The sequence below is a fragment of the Protomyctophum bolini genome (genome assembly GCF_963924005.1).
Source record: "Protomyctophum bolini genome assembly, chromosome: 21".
NCBI lineage: Eukaryota > Metazoa > Chordata > Actinopteri > Myctophiformes > Myctophidae > Protomyctophum > Protomyctophum bolini.
The window spans coordinates 20,951,274-20,968,095 of NC_137882.1; the positions used below are offsets into that span (position 1 = coordinate 20,951,274).

Below are 16,822 nucleotides of genomic sequence, written 5' to 3' on the forward strand. Positions count from 1 at the left end.
TTTCAACACCACAAGTCACAGTACATACAGTATGATCCCAGTGGACACATCTGTTCTGAAATATGCAGTTAAGAAAAAGGACTGCTACTTTGAGAAATTTGTAAGGCACTTAAGACGTCTGTCTTCTGTCTGTCTGTTCCAACAAAAGTAGACCATGAATTACAGCAAACCCCAGCTACGCTGGCACAGTGTACTGCTCCACAACACAGCAGATGAGTAAGGCTTATAGCTGGGAACGAGGCTATCCGTACCCACAAAAACAGACTGTAAGGTGGGTGGGTACAGAGTAATCTAGTAAGATAGTGGCGATACTAGCGTTTACTCCCATTGTAACAATGGAATGCGGAAGTGCTCATTCTATCTCAATGGGATAGTTCCAATGTTTGGAACTATAGCCCATATGCGCCCGCTTTGTGGCGAGATCAAAGCGTGTCGCCACTCTCTTACTAGATTACTCTGGGTGGGCGTTAAGCGAAGCGATCACGCACCTGACCTGAGTTAAATAAACCAATTACACTAAAGTATTAGCTGGTGTATGAACACAACTGTTGCACATTGAGCTAATCGATGCATACAGGATTGTTCAGAGATAATTCCACGTCAACAATTCTATGCAAAATCTAATTTGTCTTTAGATGTGAGAGGGTGACATTTAAAACCCGTAACATTTAATTTTCTTCTTTGTATGTATGATTGTATAATGTAGTATGTATGTGAGAGGGTAACGGACTTTATCTTTAAAATACTTTTAAAGGATTTTCAAATTCTTCAGTGATGCATAATTGGTAAACCATAAAGTGAGGAACCAGTGCATCACATACACATTATTCCTCTATTTAAGTTGTAACCAAAGGGATGCTGATAAAATGCACTGGATCAGATACTGATCCAGATACTGTAAAAACTAGATACTAGTTTTTACAGTATTGTGCAGCTGCTTCAGCGAGATTGGTACATGAGTAACACGACGATAATATCCTGAGTGCAAATGTTGCTGTACAGATCAGCCTCAGAGACTGCTTTTCGAGAACAAAACCATAAAGTAGCCTACTGTAAATAAGGATTTTCTAGGCCTTCAAAATGTGTATCACTGTACATTATCAGTGGTTCCCAAACTTTTCAGGTCGAGAGTAGACCCAAAAAAGAGATTAGTTTGCCCCCAAAGATTTGTTTCTTTTAAAAAGTTATTTTACATTTTATTTAAAATAATAATAAAATAATAATAATACTAATGATAATAATGATATATATGGATGTCACTGGCTAAAAGGTACAGTTTGGGGCCACTCCCCCGAGGGGTGTGGTTTTGCCATCAAAACTGCCATCTACGTTTATAATCGTAGCTAAAGCTAAAGGTAGTAAACATGCTAACTACGTACATGTATACAACCATATTCTCCATATATGAAAGCGGCGACCGTCAATTTACCTTTTAGCATTGCTCCGGTTACTATGGAGAGCCTCCCCCACCAGCTATGGGATTTTTAAATCCAGCTCCATTGAGCCTCCATTATAACAGGATTTTCAAAGCGCTGTATCTCTAAAGCTTCAAGCGCTGTCCATGGTGAGCCGTCGCGCATCCCAGCGATCGGAAATCATTTGTGAGTTTGTATCGCATCGCTGAGCACATGTAACTGTTTGTAATGATAGCTAAGGGGTATGAGCTACCTCTAACAATGACCCTGAATAACCCGGAAATGAAACAAGGAGTGTAGAGTGAGAGCAGACATGTGGCATACACTACGTGTGCTTATGCAGTACTTTATTACTGCCACCTAGTGGCAGTAATAAAGTTAAAGATGGAGTGCCACAATTTTTGTATTTTTCCAGTTTTTCATGTGTCTATGAGGTGACAGTACTTCATTAGACACCTTGGAGTTGTTTTTATGTGCAATGGTGTATTCACTTTGTATTTAGGGTTTCTTCCTGGAGGCTGTCAGTCAAACGGGCCAATGAAGTAAACAGTAATATAGTGACACCACACTATCAGCCCCTCCCCTAACCCCTCCCCTTTTATCATACAACTACAGCTGTGGGTGCGGCTTCAGTTCAGGTGGATCACCACCCATCACCACCCACCAGGCAAACCAGGCATACTTAATGAACTGGTGGGCGTGTCCACCTAAAAGCATGATTTTAACAAATACTGTACACTTTTTGGAAAAAGTTCTTCCCCCTTATATTGTAATAATACCTGATGATCATGTTTTAGGGTGGAAAAAATGGTGGCACTCCATCTTTAAGGGGTGTGGTTAAGCCATATTTATTCACCCACTGTAATTCAATAGCTGGACAGTAGGTGTAGGTGACAGTACTCTATTCCTATAGCTGGCAAATTGAATTGTAATTTGCATGTTGGAAAAGAAAATGTGATTTATAATCGAGTCGTGAGTCGTGACCCATAGAAATTGGTCCGTGACCCACAAATGTTTGGTAAACACACGCACATAGACGCACTACTCTGGTAGACACGCACGTGTGCACGTGCGTGCGCACACACACACACACACACACACACACACACACACACACACACACACAGATGGGCGCACGCACGCACATGTGCACATGTACGCAAATGCACATTCACTGTCTAGCACACACATGCATTCACTAGCAGCAGACTACAAAATATAGCTTTTTTTCTCCATTGCTTTATTAATAAAATAAGTAGAAAAATATAAATATAAAACAGTATGACCCAGCATTCAAACAGCATGAATCCAGTGTATGACATTTCTTATCCTACAACACATTTTCCCCCCATTACATAGTAACACCTAGATGATAAATGAGCCCACAGTTTGACAAACTGCACCAACCATTCACATGGACATCGATAGCAAATAGTATATATACGGATGTTCATCATTAAAAACAGTTTTACAGTATCTAACGCAGCTGGCCGGAAAAGATGTCCCCCCCCCCCCCTGCACCCCCCACCCCACCTACCCCTGTCACCATTAAACACTGATAGTATACAGTACTACTATCTCTGAGGCTGTTACAAAACACATTGTCCACACCACTGTTCACAAAAGTTCCTAAAATGGCAAAGGCATCTTTACTGATTATGACAAAACAAACCAAAAAAAACTGTGATAACAATATCTCCAGTAGTGAGGGGGAAAACTCAGTTCAGTTCACGTCTTTCTTGTTTCTTAACGTTTTGTTTTCATTTGTGAATGTATGGCAGGTGTATGTGTGTGTGTGTGTGTGTGTGTGTGTGTGTGTGTGTGTGTGTGTGTGTGTGTGCGGATAGATAGATAGATAGATAGATAGATAGATAGATAGATAGATAGATAGATAGGGCTGTCACTTTTTCCAGAAACAGCAATTTAAAAAACTAAACTATAGGCCTAATGGAATTTGTTTGAACTAATTAATTAATTTATTTTAGGATAAAAAAAAAATTGGATGAGGAGAGATCATTATTTCTATCCTCATTGGCATTCGACTTGCACTGATACGTAGAATCGTAGATAGGCAATTCAATGCAACTCGAATGGCAATGAGTTGCCTCAGCTTGTGTCTTGCTCAGGCACTCCTCACAGGGCTCAAGTCCGCTTCTGATGGCGAGCCCAGAGTTTGAAGTTTTGTTTTCAATGTATTTTCATTGTATGTAATGGTGTTTTCAACATTGAGTCTGCATGGTCACTTGACCATTATCCTTTCATAGATTATAAATTGATACCAGTAACACTAGAAGGAAAATTTTCTATTTACATCAATGTAGTTGGGTTGTTGAAAATCCAATTGAATCAATACAATAGGTGAATCATTACACCCCCCAAATGAATTAATTAATGTTTATGCCTCTATATCCCAAACTCAAGCCTTATCTCGATCGATCATTTTGCCATCATCACCTAAATGCCTCCACACTGTGCTTCTTGGGTGCTTTGGGTTTGCGATGTTCCATTAATTAGAATGGGGTGGCTTTTTTTCCTCCTAACTTTTAACGTTAGTGGTGAGAATGTGAAGTACTTCATGCCCCAAGGCTGTGAACAGCCTTGAATACTTCCACGTTCTTAGTTAACTCAGTACTGGCCTTCACTGGGGGAAATAAGTAGCTTTAATCAAAGTTTGCCCGCGAGCATAGCCAATGGACGGCGCCATGGGTAAATGCTTTACCTCAAATGAACGCTGTGCTTCAATTTAGATATTGCACAAATCATTACAGTTTGATATCTTTACAGTTTGAAAATGTAATATTTCACAAAGTTCAAACTAAGTTCTAATTTAAAAGTGACAGCCCTATAGACAGCCAGATAGTGAGTGTAAGTGTAAGAGAAGTGGACAGAGCTCGAAGGATAGATAATAAGAATTAAACAAAAAGACAAGAGTGGGAATATATTCAAATCTGTCTCGTCTCTGTGCCGCTAGGTGTCCCGGGTGGGGCTCTTGCCTATGTACATTTCGGCCAGCTTCTTGAACGGCGGCCCCCAGCCGCTGAGATAATCGTACTCGTGGTCGCTCTCGGTAGAGGCCGACTCCAGCGAGCTCAGGGACTCCGCCGGCGAGCCGCTGCCCTCGTAGGCGTACGTGGCCAGCGAGTCGTACGGCGGCGCCGTGGGGTCGATGTCGTTCTCCCGCAGCCGACCGTTGATGAAGTCCCGCACGTCGGCGTTGTCCTTGATGGGCGACGCCCGGCGGAAGGGGAACAGCATCTCGGGGATGATGTCCCGCCGCATCTTGTTGCCGTCGATCACCTCCGGGTTGCGCAGCGTGCCGATGTCGAAGGCCTGCGTGTCCTCCTCGCCGCCACCCTCGTCGTTGTAGCTGACCACGTTGTCCCGCACGTCCTCCTTGGAGAGGATCAGAGGCTCCTTCTTCCTCTGTCGCCGCAGGGACGCGAACAGCACCACGATCACTGCGAGGGAGAGGAGAAGAAAGTAGAAACGAAAGAAAAGGAAAAAGAAGTACACAGCAGAGAGAGATAGTTCAGTGCAAGACGTGTACCTGCTTAATACGTGTGTCATGCATTTAAGAGCATCATGGGGGGGCGAGCATGTGGAGACACATTTTGCTATCGGCAATAAATCCCTTGCACTGCCACTGGTGTTTATCTCCTATTATTAAGGATTCGGCAGGGGGAGAAAAACATATCTCTTTCCCCTTCAGTTCCACATTCACAGTACAAAAGCCACGGTGCTCATGGGAACCCCCCCCCCCCCCCCCCCCCACACACACACACACACACACACGTGCACACCGTACTCTCTTGGCACACGTCTTCATATCTCATGTGCGTAATTCTGTTGATGAAAGGCATTTAATCTGAGGCTGCGAAGCCGGCGCTCTCTACACGCATACAGCTGCACAGTTTGAATGAGCAAAATATTTCCAGACCCAAGACCCCCAACCCGCCTCCTGCCTCCGTACTTCCCTTTATGCTTTTTCCCCTCCCAGCAGGTTCAGGGCGTCTTGCATGCCTCCAACTAAGTGTTAATTACAGTACCTCACAGTTTTTTTTCTTTTTTTCTGAGGAACTACACTTCCTGAAACTTCCAACGGACCAAGGGCGGCAATTTTTCTACGACGCGGAAGGTGAGGCAAAATAGAGGGCAATAAGCTGTGGTGAAAAAAGTACTTGCTTTTTTTTTTTTACTTAAAGTAAAAGTATCAATACTGCTGCAATGTAGAAATGCTGGTACAAGTAAGAGTCTGGAATTTAACGTTTACTTGAGGAATTTAAAAATGTACTTAAAGTACCAAAAGTAAAAGTATGCATTGTGCAGAATGTCCCATTTAAAATGTACTATAATCATCTTTTGAAATTAGCATCTGAAGTGGGTAATGTATGTTTTGTAACTAGTCCTTTACCCGTTCAAATATATGAACACCAAATTATGTACAGGGATGGGGCACAGAATTTATATTATTAGGCAGGTGGTCCGCAAACCATGCCGAGGTGTACAATATTTGGATCTGATATGTAGAGGAATTGGTAAAAGTATTGCCAATTGGAAATACTCAAGTAAACTACAAATACCTCAACATTGTATTTAAGTAAATGTACTTAGTTACTTTCCACCACTCTTCCAATAAGAGACAATTCAGCTTGATGGCTGCATGTGCATGGAAGACAGATGAGACAGGCGAGTCAGAGGGGGGTTCATGCGGGAAAAGGCGTATAGGATAATGAGCAGATGTCATGGTATTTCGCTTCAGAGGAGAGCAAAAGATCTCTCCACAGCCGCCAGGCAGGTGACTGCCGGGAAGCTATAAAACAGGTATAGATGCTGAGTGCAGGGTTAGTCTGTCGGTGTCAATTTGCTTGCACATGTTGCAGTTAGCTGAGGCACATTGCGTGCGATTGCAGTCATAGAACAGGGAATTAGAATTTAAAGAGAATATGCATTTGAACGTGTGTAACATGCACAGGGGAGAGGCTGCTAATGTTGATGCAAACAGTATAGGGCAGTGGTTCCCAAACTTTTGCATGTCAAGGACCCCAAAAAATTGACACTAATTAGCCCGCGGACCCCCATTTGAAGAGATATGTCAGAGACCCCCATAAGAGAAGATTTTTACGGCTATAGCAGTGATTCTTAACATGTTTAATTTCAAGGACCCCCAGTTTGTCATGCATATTAGTCTACAGATCCCCATGTAATGGTATTTCGATCTCTGGCACCCCAATTTATATTGTAAAATCAATGTTAATTTAACTCTGAACTATGATTTAGCTGGGGACCCCCTGGAACTCCCTCAAGGACCATTGTCACACCCACTTCTGTCCAGCTCTAAGGTGTTAAAAATTTTGTGAATATTGAAAGGGACTTTTCTCAGCTTTGGGTGAAAGGCCCCAATCATTTTAAAATGGTGATATCTCCTTCAATTATTGTCCAATTCCATTGAATGATACATCATATGAAAGCTTACATTCTGTACTTTAATAATCTGTAAAAATCTGAAAAATGGAAAAGTAGAGTTGAGGGCCTTTTGGATTCCTGCTGGATTCTGTCACATATTGCCTCTTATCACTATACCAAAGCCCAAGAGACTAAGACTATGCTTGACCAGGCGGTATAAAGTTCAATGACATTTTGAAATCCATTACTTATTGATATGCCCTTGAACATAAGCACATTCTGCTGGGAAAAACGATATATGCACTCACCCTGTTTTGCACTGTATGCCTACTGCATTAAATAACAAAGGGTGGCTGAAGTGGCACTTTAGGATGTCAGGAAATAGCATGTGACCTACTTTACCAGCGAAATACACAAAGACCTTTTTGTCAAGAGGATTTATTTGCTAATGAAAGCAGCTTTCAGCCACTGCACTGTTTCCAGAGGAAAGACGGCTATATGGAATCCGGGTATGTAAAGTAGTCTCTCACTGAGACATTACACATGCTTTTATCTTAGATGCAGAAAGGATTCTTCCAAAGCTGGCTCTGCACTTCTGACTCAATTAACTATGAATCAAACCACCCAAGGTTTCGGTATCTATCTACCGGTATGCACTTTTAGCCAATGTAGGACTAATGAGGTGCTTTACTGGGAAACCACTTGATACACTACCAGCCTATCATCCTCTACGTGACTGTGCTCTGCGTTGGAAACCGGCACTGAACTGCACTTCAGTGAACCTTTTCATCGAAAGCCCACTTTCAACTTTGCTTTAATGAATCTCTGTGTTGTGTAGAGTGTTTGAAAGTGTGGTTGTTGTTGCTTTAGTGTGTAGAAAGACGAGCAACCTTCACTTGCTATTAATCTCTCAAGACAGATTCAGAACTGCAGCTGAATCTGTCGGTAACTCCCGTTACTTGTGGAGTTTGTTATTAGTAGGAATGAACAAAGACGCATCTCCTAAGAGGAGGGCTGAAGGAGAGTGAGAACATCCAGTCTCTACACAGGGAATTGGGTGGTGCACCCAGAGGCAAATTCAAAGGATTTTGATTTTATAATTTTGCCAATGGGTTCGCAGCTTGCTCAGTTGCTAGCATCTTGAGCTTCACAACAGCCATGAAGCAGTGCTCCACATACAGGGATAATGAGAATCCTTAATATTTCAAATGGGCCAACACATTGTTATTTGTTTATTAGTGACAAAATCTCATAAATACCATGTGTGCTTAAAACAAATATGGCACTAAGATAAGAACCCTTTTTCAACCTTTAAACACAACATTTGCACACACACACACACACACACACACACACACACACACACACAGTGATTTGCACACTCACTAAGCAGTATGATGACACAGAGCAGGATGGCCACCAGGGCTCCAGTGATCAGTCCGTCTGAAAAGGGCAGGACTTCAGGGTTGCAGGACTGCATGTTGCCGCGCCTGTCGCAGGAGCACACGCGCACGACGAGCGTGCTGGTGCTGCTCTGGATGGGGTAGTCGTTGTCCGAGATGACCACGGGCAGGAAGTACACGCTCATCTCTCTCCGGCTGAACCCACCCCTTCTCGTCAGGATGTTGGCAGTGTTATCTATCAGTGGAGACGCACGGGAGGAATGCAATGATATGTGACTCTGTAAACATTGTGAATCTGACTACATCCTATCTTGTCCTATACTGTAATGACATTATATTTTGTACACAGTAGGTTCATGCATTTCGCCAGTGATTTTGGTCTCGGAAAGACATTGGGAACCTTGGGAATAAAATTGTACGTTAACCTGATTTGAGTTTTACCAGATTTTAGATGATACAGTATACTGTACAGTATATGTTTAAAAGCACATTGTACCTTCTCTGTCTTCAATGGTGAAGTTTGGGTTGTTGGAGCTGATACTGAAGACAAACTTGTGTCCAACGAGGGGCTCATCCGTGTCAACTGCACTTATCGTCTGAATCAACTGTGAGAAGTATAACATAGGAACTGTTCAAAATGGTCATTCATGCCTGTCTTTGTTTCCCACATAGCTTTCAGTTTCACATACGTACAATTATATCCCCCCCCCCCCAAGAAATCCCACCAACATTTATACATGTATTGACTATAAGATGTTTTGCTATGGCTTCATGTCCTACTCTGAGTTCTAAATAAAATATTGGCACTTTGGCTATCAGTGTGTGCGGCCAGCTTCTTGTTCCTTCAATCATTTTGCTCATGTTTGCTCCCCTGTGGACCGGCACAACTGCAAGGAGTTTGGTGTGCGTAAGCATCCTTGTGCACAGTATAAGATGTTATTGACATTAAATCACCTGTCCTGCTTTGACGTTCTCACAGACAAACGTGTCATAGGACATCGCAAATTCTGGTGCATTATCATTGACATCCAACACTTTGATGAATACTGGCACTCGAGTTGTCTGCCGTGGGTTATCTGAAACAAACAAAAACAGCTTGTTGTGGAATATTGCAGAAACTATTGCACAATGCACAGCAACGCACACAGCCACACATAGACACATGTGCATGCATGCAAGCATGCATGCATTTTCTTTTTTTTAGGGGATTTACTCCCACAAATATTTATTGAGAATGTGCGATGCGTATTTATCTCTCCTAGCTTGCAGTAAACACGTAGGCCTACAGTATAATGAGGCAGAAAATAAAAGAACAATTACTTATTTCCGTTGCGACCACAGAGATGTTGTGCCACTTGGACATCTCTCTGTCCAGTGCTTTCAGCGTGGTGATGGTGCCGTTGGTGGAGTCGATGTTAAACAGCCTCTCCAGATCCGTGTGGCGGTCAATGGAGTATCTAAACAAAGAATGAAATAATGAAATGTTTGGAAATGGTTACTATACATTGTAGACCATGCAAAACAATGCGCTGTGTAGCACCAAGCTACACACCGGCGGCGGCATATCTCTGCATTGACATAGGCAGGCGCCATATGTGAGGAATGTCGACACAGAGCAAGAACCATTGATCGAGCAAATTAGAATCTTTCACTTTGACTTTGTGCCATGACACAGGAGAGGTCTTACATAATTCTGGGGGGAACAAACAGTTGTCTGTATTCACTTCACACCGCTGCCATCTTTCCACAGGGAAATGTCCAGAAGGAATTCCATGAATAATTCACTTTCTCTTCCCCTTTTCTATGCAGACAAATTATATGTTTAAGTGAGCACATTTTCACACTTCTCCCTAATCTCTCACCAAAACAAAGAGGAGAGAGGAGAGGAGACTTTGAATCAATAAAGTGATTGTTGCTTGTTTTTGCTATTGATTCCTGTGCCGTGGTAATCAAATCTCGGAATTGTCAGATGATGGTTCAGAGAAAAAAAAGCATGAGAATGTAGCTCAATGGATGAATACTTAAACTCTGTTCTGGAGTGAGTCCTTAGCAGAGTTGAAAAACAAAAAGAGACATGCCTAAAACCCTGTTCTACTTGCTGTGCTCAACATGGTAAGCTCAGAGCTGCACACATCAAAAGAAGAATACAAAAATAAGTGGCCATTTAGAGAGGCCAGAAAGTGCATCGGCACACACAGAATGAGTGCCACAGCCAGTGGAGGACGAGAGGCTAGTCCAATGCTCTCTCCACACGCATGGCTGTTATCCTCGGACAAATGACTCTGGTAAAAACAGATGAAAAGATATATTCTTGCTGCCAGACAGAAATCAATGGTACATTGGTATGGAGAACAGAAGCACCTATAAGCCAAAGCACCAAAGCAGCCCATTAAATGCACTACACAGTCTCATATACAGTGACTAATTTATTTGGGATTGATCACATGTATAATTAGTGGAGCTGACATAATTATCAGTTTGAATTTGAATTAATCTGTCCAATTAATTCAAAATGGCTTGCGCGGAGGCATCGGGTAATAGGTCCAGGCAACTTGGTTGTATCTTGGACAGGATATGCTAATTGGAAACCCTCAAGATATATTGGGTTCAACAAAGCAAATAAAAGTATAAAACATTAACGCTTTCTTGCATAATCTTTCCTCTTCACTCACATTCGCCAAATCTCAAAAGCACCCAGTTGTCTCTAATCTACATGCCCTCTCTGGGGTCTAGAACCCCTGCACACTTTCTCATGCCACGTTTGCTTAAAAGAAAACCCACTTCAAGGGAAATGCTCGCTCGACTCAAGGACAGTCTGTAAGAGTTCAGGAGTATGCTGGGTGCGGATTCAGAAAATACGTAGGAGAATAAAATCTGTACCTCAGCCTCAGTAAAGGTCTTTAGGAGTCTTGATTAACAATGATATACTGTAGGATCCGCAGCAGCAGTCAAACCAAACAGATGTGTCACAACCCGGCCCGTGGGGCCATGCCAAATGGAGGAGGATGCAGGCAGTGTGCACTTTTAACAATATCATTTATTAACAAAAGGTATAATAACATAACTTATTCTAACAAACAAAAGAGTGTGGGATGTCAGTAATATCAGTAGTGTCAGTGTGGATGTGTGATCATCAATGTAGTGTGGGGTGTTGTATGGTGTGTAAATCAAGGCATAAAGTCAAACAAACAAAAGGGTGCTGTCATCTGGAGGGGATCATCAGAATGGCTGCCACCAACTCCTTTATAGGGCTCCAGGGAGCAGTGATCAGGTGCTCCCAATGCACCTATGATTGGGGAAGATGGGAACCTTTGGCCGACACCTACACATAGATCTGTGAGGGGAAACACATAGATAGGGAAGTACCGGTACAAAGGGACACAGACAACACAGGCCCTGCAGGTCAGGCCAAAGGGGATGTGACAGATGCGTTTTGGCCCGCAGACCTTCGTCAGTGTATAGGAATGTACTGTATATACAAGAGGGAAAATACATGTTTATATAGAATTTTTGATGAATTAAAAAACTATACAGCAGTGTCTCATTATTGAATGACATAATAATAAAAAGCATAGCAAATATCATGTCAATAATATCAAGGTGTCATCAGTATCTCATATAATACACAAAAATAACACAGACTCAAAACAATTAGTAGAAAGCAGTTTAACACCAACTCTTCATTTAAACCTTGTATTTAAGAAGTGAATCCAAAATGCTTCTCTTTGCAAGAATTCTATATAAACATGTCATTTCCGCTTGTATGTAAATTCCTACACTGATGAAGGCCTGCACACCGAAACGCGTCTGTTTGGTTTGACTGCTGCTGCGGATCCTATACATCATTATTAAACAAGAGTCCTAAAGACGTACTGAGAGTGCAGCTTTTATTCTCCTTCTGCTTAAAAGAAAAAGCAGTAGAAAGTCACCCAGCATCATTTGTATTCATACACACCTTCCATAGTACATCTGACCATGGTGGGGAACTGGGAAAAAATATAGTTTAGAATAAGGTCCATATAGTTTGCAATAAGGTAAGTTAATGTTTCCGCATTTTGGTTCAAAAGAAAAAACACCTTTCCGATGGATTCTGCAGTGGTCCTGTCTGCATTGTATTGCCCATACCACAGAGGGCAGGGTTTGTGTAGGACTCACTTGACCGGTTCGTTGGCGGCGTCAGGGTCCCGTGCCGACACGACGCCCACGAAGCTGCCGGCCGCCGTGTCCTCGTGCACGTCGATGATGTAGGGGTTCCTGGTGAAGATGGGCGGCTCATCCACGTCCTCCACCGTCACACGCACCGTGGCATGGTCCTTGAACTGCACCCCCTGGAGGAACCGCGAGTCCAGATACGTGTTTCTCACTTCCACCTTGAACTCATAGTCCCTCTTGGTCTCATAATCCAGCGGCTGAAAGATGAAAAGAGGAAGTCTTGTTAGGGGGCGCACTTCATCTCGCCTCTCTCTTCTCTCACCCCAATAATAATATTTATACTAGTAATTCGTTAGAAAATCGTTGCAGAATCCAAGCAATAGGCAGAAATAATGATAATTATTTACCTTCTCTTATTCGAGACCTAAAAGAGCGCTTCAAAAAAAGTATTTTTTATGTTTTATTTATTTTATGTTATTCATTTCAAGGCAAAGTGTATCTTTAGGTTTTAATAACAGGTCTCAGCACGACTGCTTTCATAAACCGTTCTCACTTTAATGAATACTATCAAGGAACTGTTCTTAATCTCAGCTTTACCCTTACATCATCTATTTTAACACTGAAGTCAAACACTTAGCATAATTGGCTGTAACTGTAAAAGGGAAGGAAAGAAAAGAGCAACCTGGCAAATGAGATGAAGGGTTGATTGAAATGCAGACAAAAGGAACTAAGGCAGAGTGAGCTCCAGCCTTTCCGACGGCAAAAGAAGCAGCTCTTGAAAGTAAAATGATATAAGCACCTTTTAGGGAAATCGTGCTAGCAGTCGAGAGAAACTGGTTATACCGTTGGCCCTGCATACAAAACAAGACTATGATTACCTGTGGATTTTAATGATGTTGAACTTTGGTAGAAACTTGGGTTGAATAGCTACTTGATATATCCAAATATTTCAAATCATCTTTTTTGCTCCGAGTGAGGAATCAGCAGCATTGTTCAAATCACACACATTTCAAGTCATCTGCTCTGCTCTCTGTCTCTCTCTTGGTGGAGATCTTCTTTCAAATGCAAACCGGAAATCCAGACTATGAATAGGCCTTTACTGAGACAACATGTAGAGACACTGGGCTCACTACTAAAATCTAAAATATCTAAAACCACATATTACACACATAAAGACCCCCAGGAAAGTGTTCTAAATCTTCTAAATGTCATTAACATATTTTTGCAAAAAGTGTGAAGTTTTCCTTTAAGGTGTCTCTCTCTCCACCAAAGAGACCGTTTCCAACTCCAATAGACTCTTTCCAACTCCAACAGAGTGCAACAAACCGATGCCAATGATAAGTTGTTGGCAGCATACTCTATCCAACTCCTTCCACGGCCGACGTCGGTGCGGTGGAGAGCTACCTTTAGAATAACCAAAAGACTTGGCTTCAAATAGTTTTTGGGATAATTATAGTATCTCTTCCCATTTGTTGCATTGCTTTCCAGAGACAATCCTTATCCTTCCATATTTTGTCCACTAAAAATCATGTTTGATTGTATTAGTTAAATACTCCGGTAATTTCTCCGGCTGGACGCAGCACGTGGAAGGAACACGTTATCCCGAACAGTTCCTTTCCCCTCCATCAGGCGCCTCGGCTGGCCAGGGATAGGTAGTTTAGAAACCAGGATTACTGTTTTTTGTGAGGGTACCTACCCTAGGGGACACGGGGAGAACATGCAAACTCCACGCAGAAAGGCCCTTTTGCCAACCCTCGGGGCACTGATGACGCAGAGGAGAGAACACGCCCCAGTGCCCACAGCGTCCCCAGCGGGAATCGAACGCAGGACCTTCTAGCTGTGAGGCGACAGCACTACCGACTGTGCCACTGTTCCCCGAAATATATACAATTACAGTAAATACTATTAAATACATAGTACACATTCCAAACCTTTTTTTTTTTTTCACTGATAAAACACCAAACCACCTGACCCACTTTTAGTTCTGGACCAAACTACTGACACCTTCTACAGTAGCTCTGCTCTACGAAGGACAACTATGTTAGATGTGTAAGAAGTGACATTTACCTGTTTAACTGTGATGACCCCCTCTTGCGTGGCCTGGTCTGTGATGATGTTGAACATGTCGTGGCCGCCAACAATGCTGTAGTCCATCTCTGCGTTGCGGCCAACATCTGGGTCGTCTGCTTTGATCCGGCCAATGGTGTCGCCGATTTCCTTCGACTCCACCACCGTCATACGAAAGGAATCTGTAGAGAGCATATTATGTTAATATAAATAGCCTATTTACTGTTTATTTTGTGTGTTCCGTAGATGTCCGATAATAGACATTAATTCCACATTCACCGGGTTATATGATTTTGTTACATGACCAATATCTCTAGTATGTGCATGCGTGCATGCTTGAGTGTGTGTGAAAGAGGGAGTGTGTGATGCGTGTGTGCGCTCGTGTGTGTGTACATGCGTGCATGCGTGTGATTGCAAGAAGGAAAAATTAATTCAATAGCAAAAATATCTATATTTTGTACACAGTGCAAAATCAATACGAGACAGAGAGACTGAGAGAGTATGCGGAGAAGGGGACAGACAATAGCATCTTACGGTTAGCGAAGCGTGGCGGGCTGTCGTTGACGTCTGACAGAGTGATGCTGACCGTGGTGGTCCCTGAGAGCCCCCCCATCTGTCCAGCCATGTCTTTAGCCTGGATCACAACCTGGTAGTTCTCCTTCACCTCCCTGTCCATGCCGGGCAGGGCCGTCTTGATGGTGCCTGCAGAGAACGTTTAACCTTAGTAATTCAAGTAATTTATAGGAAGTCATACTGCATATTTCATACACAAAGAGTACAATATGAATGTACTTTTCATGAGGCTAGAAAGGCATTCAGAAGGCATTTTGAAAACAGTGGAAAATATGTTATATTTATATCCTCCTTTTCAAGAGGGGTTTCCGACCCAAGGGCTTTTCCAAGCCATCTGAATAGAGCTTTTGTTTCTAACACACGAAGAGACATGCTCTCGCATTATGAACTCTGGACAATGTCCAGGGAATCAGGTCAGGACATTCTGGTCCGGTGTTGTCCTTACACACAACAGGAGAATGTGTGTGTCCGACATGTTCTCACATACTGTAAGTCTAAATAGTCTTGATTTAACTCTCAAGAACAGATCATGAGCTGCGCTACTGAAACTGTCAGCGGGGCCATTCAGAATGTTTGTACATTGGGGACTAGTGGAAGTAGAACAGTGCCCGTTGGGGAGTGATCAGGTGTGATCAATTGGCTAATAAAGGGCGAGGTTGAGCATCATCATCAACGCGTCTGTGGAATTTGAAATCGGCAGGGCGAACGGTTCTCGAGTTACGTGGATTACAGACGTACACACGTACAGAGACTTGGTGCATTTATATATTAGATTAGATACTGTAGATGAAAACATAAGTGCCCCATCGGAAGAGGAGGGGCGGGCTGAGGGTGGACCAAATGGGCCTGTTAATTGAAGAAAAAAGTGGAATGTCCTCACACAATATAATTCTGCTCCCGTCCTTTTTATTTCAACCTAATACAACAACGTTTCGCCCCTCCGGGCTTTCTCAAGTTACATGGGTATCTATCAACATGCTGTTATCCACATTTTATTGGGCGGAGCCCCCATATATTCCAAGGAAAGGAAAGGCGTGGTGGAGGGGTGGTGTTAAACATGGTTAGTTGCAAGTATTCGCTCCTCCTACTTGAGGGAGACATATGCAGAGATTAAATGGGATCTTTTTTTATTAACCCATTGAACCCTAGCGCCCCTATTCTAGGGACTTGGGTGTCCCTAGAATAGGGATAGCTGTATAGCAGTGAATCTGAGGCTGAGCAGAGATATTATACATGTATGCATGTCACTATTTATGCATGTCTTTGAAGGATTTGGTTGATGTGAGATGACATTTCATGCATCACACCTTCAAAACAGCTTTGAGAGTGCTGATCTGAAAGCCATTAGTGCTTCAGAAATTATACAGTGCTATACAAGACCAGGGTTTTTTTTATCACAAGTAATACAACATAATTAATTAACATTATAAACCATTAAAAAACAAACAAACAAACAAAACAAAAACATGATTTTGTGTGGAGAACATCTTTAAGTGGATAATTACCTTCCACAGAAAATGACAGATGTAAGAATTAGGTGTTAAATATGCTTGACATTTAACTTTTAACAGGCTAGTCCCCCATTGATGTATCCACAACAACAACAACAATAAATATTTATTGAGTTTGTAGTATATTTCACACACAGCTTTGGGTGAAAAGGGTGCAAATGGGGGATACATGAATACAGAAGGATATTTTATTCAGAAAAATAAAGACAAGACAAGAGTGTTCATCAGAAATTCGCGTTGACTGGAGTTGTATGTACGCTCGCATGGGCGCCGCCATTACGTTTACAGAGACTATTCT

The 16,822-nt window shown here is 42.4% G+C and overlaps 1 protein-coding gene across 1 annotated transcript in view; it reads right to left on the minus strand.

The window, feature by feature from the left end:
* Positions 1–4,382: 4,382 nt before the first annotated feature.
* Positions 4,383–16,822, minus strand: part of LOC308336639 (cadherin-10-like) — a gene marked incomplete at both ends in the record, with an annotated part of 32,238 nt that continues 19,798 nt past the window's right edge. The window contains 8 exons of the mRNA XM_080794086.1: positions 4,383–4,873; positions 8,205–8,456; positions 8,718–8,826; positions 9,176–9,297; positions 9,542–9,678; positions 12,377–12,630; positions 14,441–14,622; positions 14,975–15,142. Of these exons, the coding sequence (XP_080650212.1) occupies positions 4,383–4,873; positions 8,205–8,456; positions 8,718–8,826; positions 9,176–9,297; positions 9,542–9,678; positions 12,377–12,630; positions 14,441–14,622; positions 14,975–15,142 (1,715 nt within the window). The remainder of the gene's footprint in view (positions 4,874–8,204; positions 8,457–8,717; positions 8,827–9,175; positions 9,298–9,541; positions 9,679–12,376; positions 12,631–14,440; positions 14,623–14,974; positions 15,143–16,822) is intronic.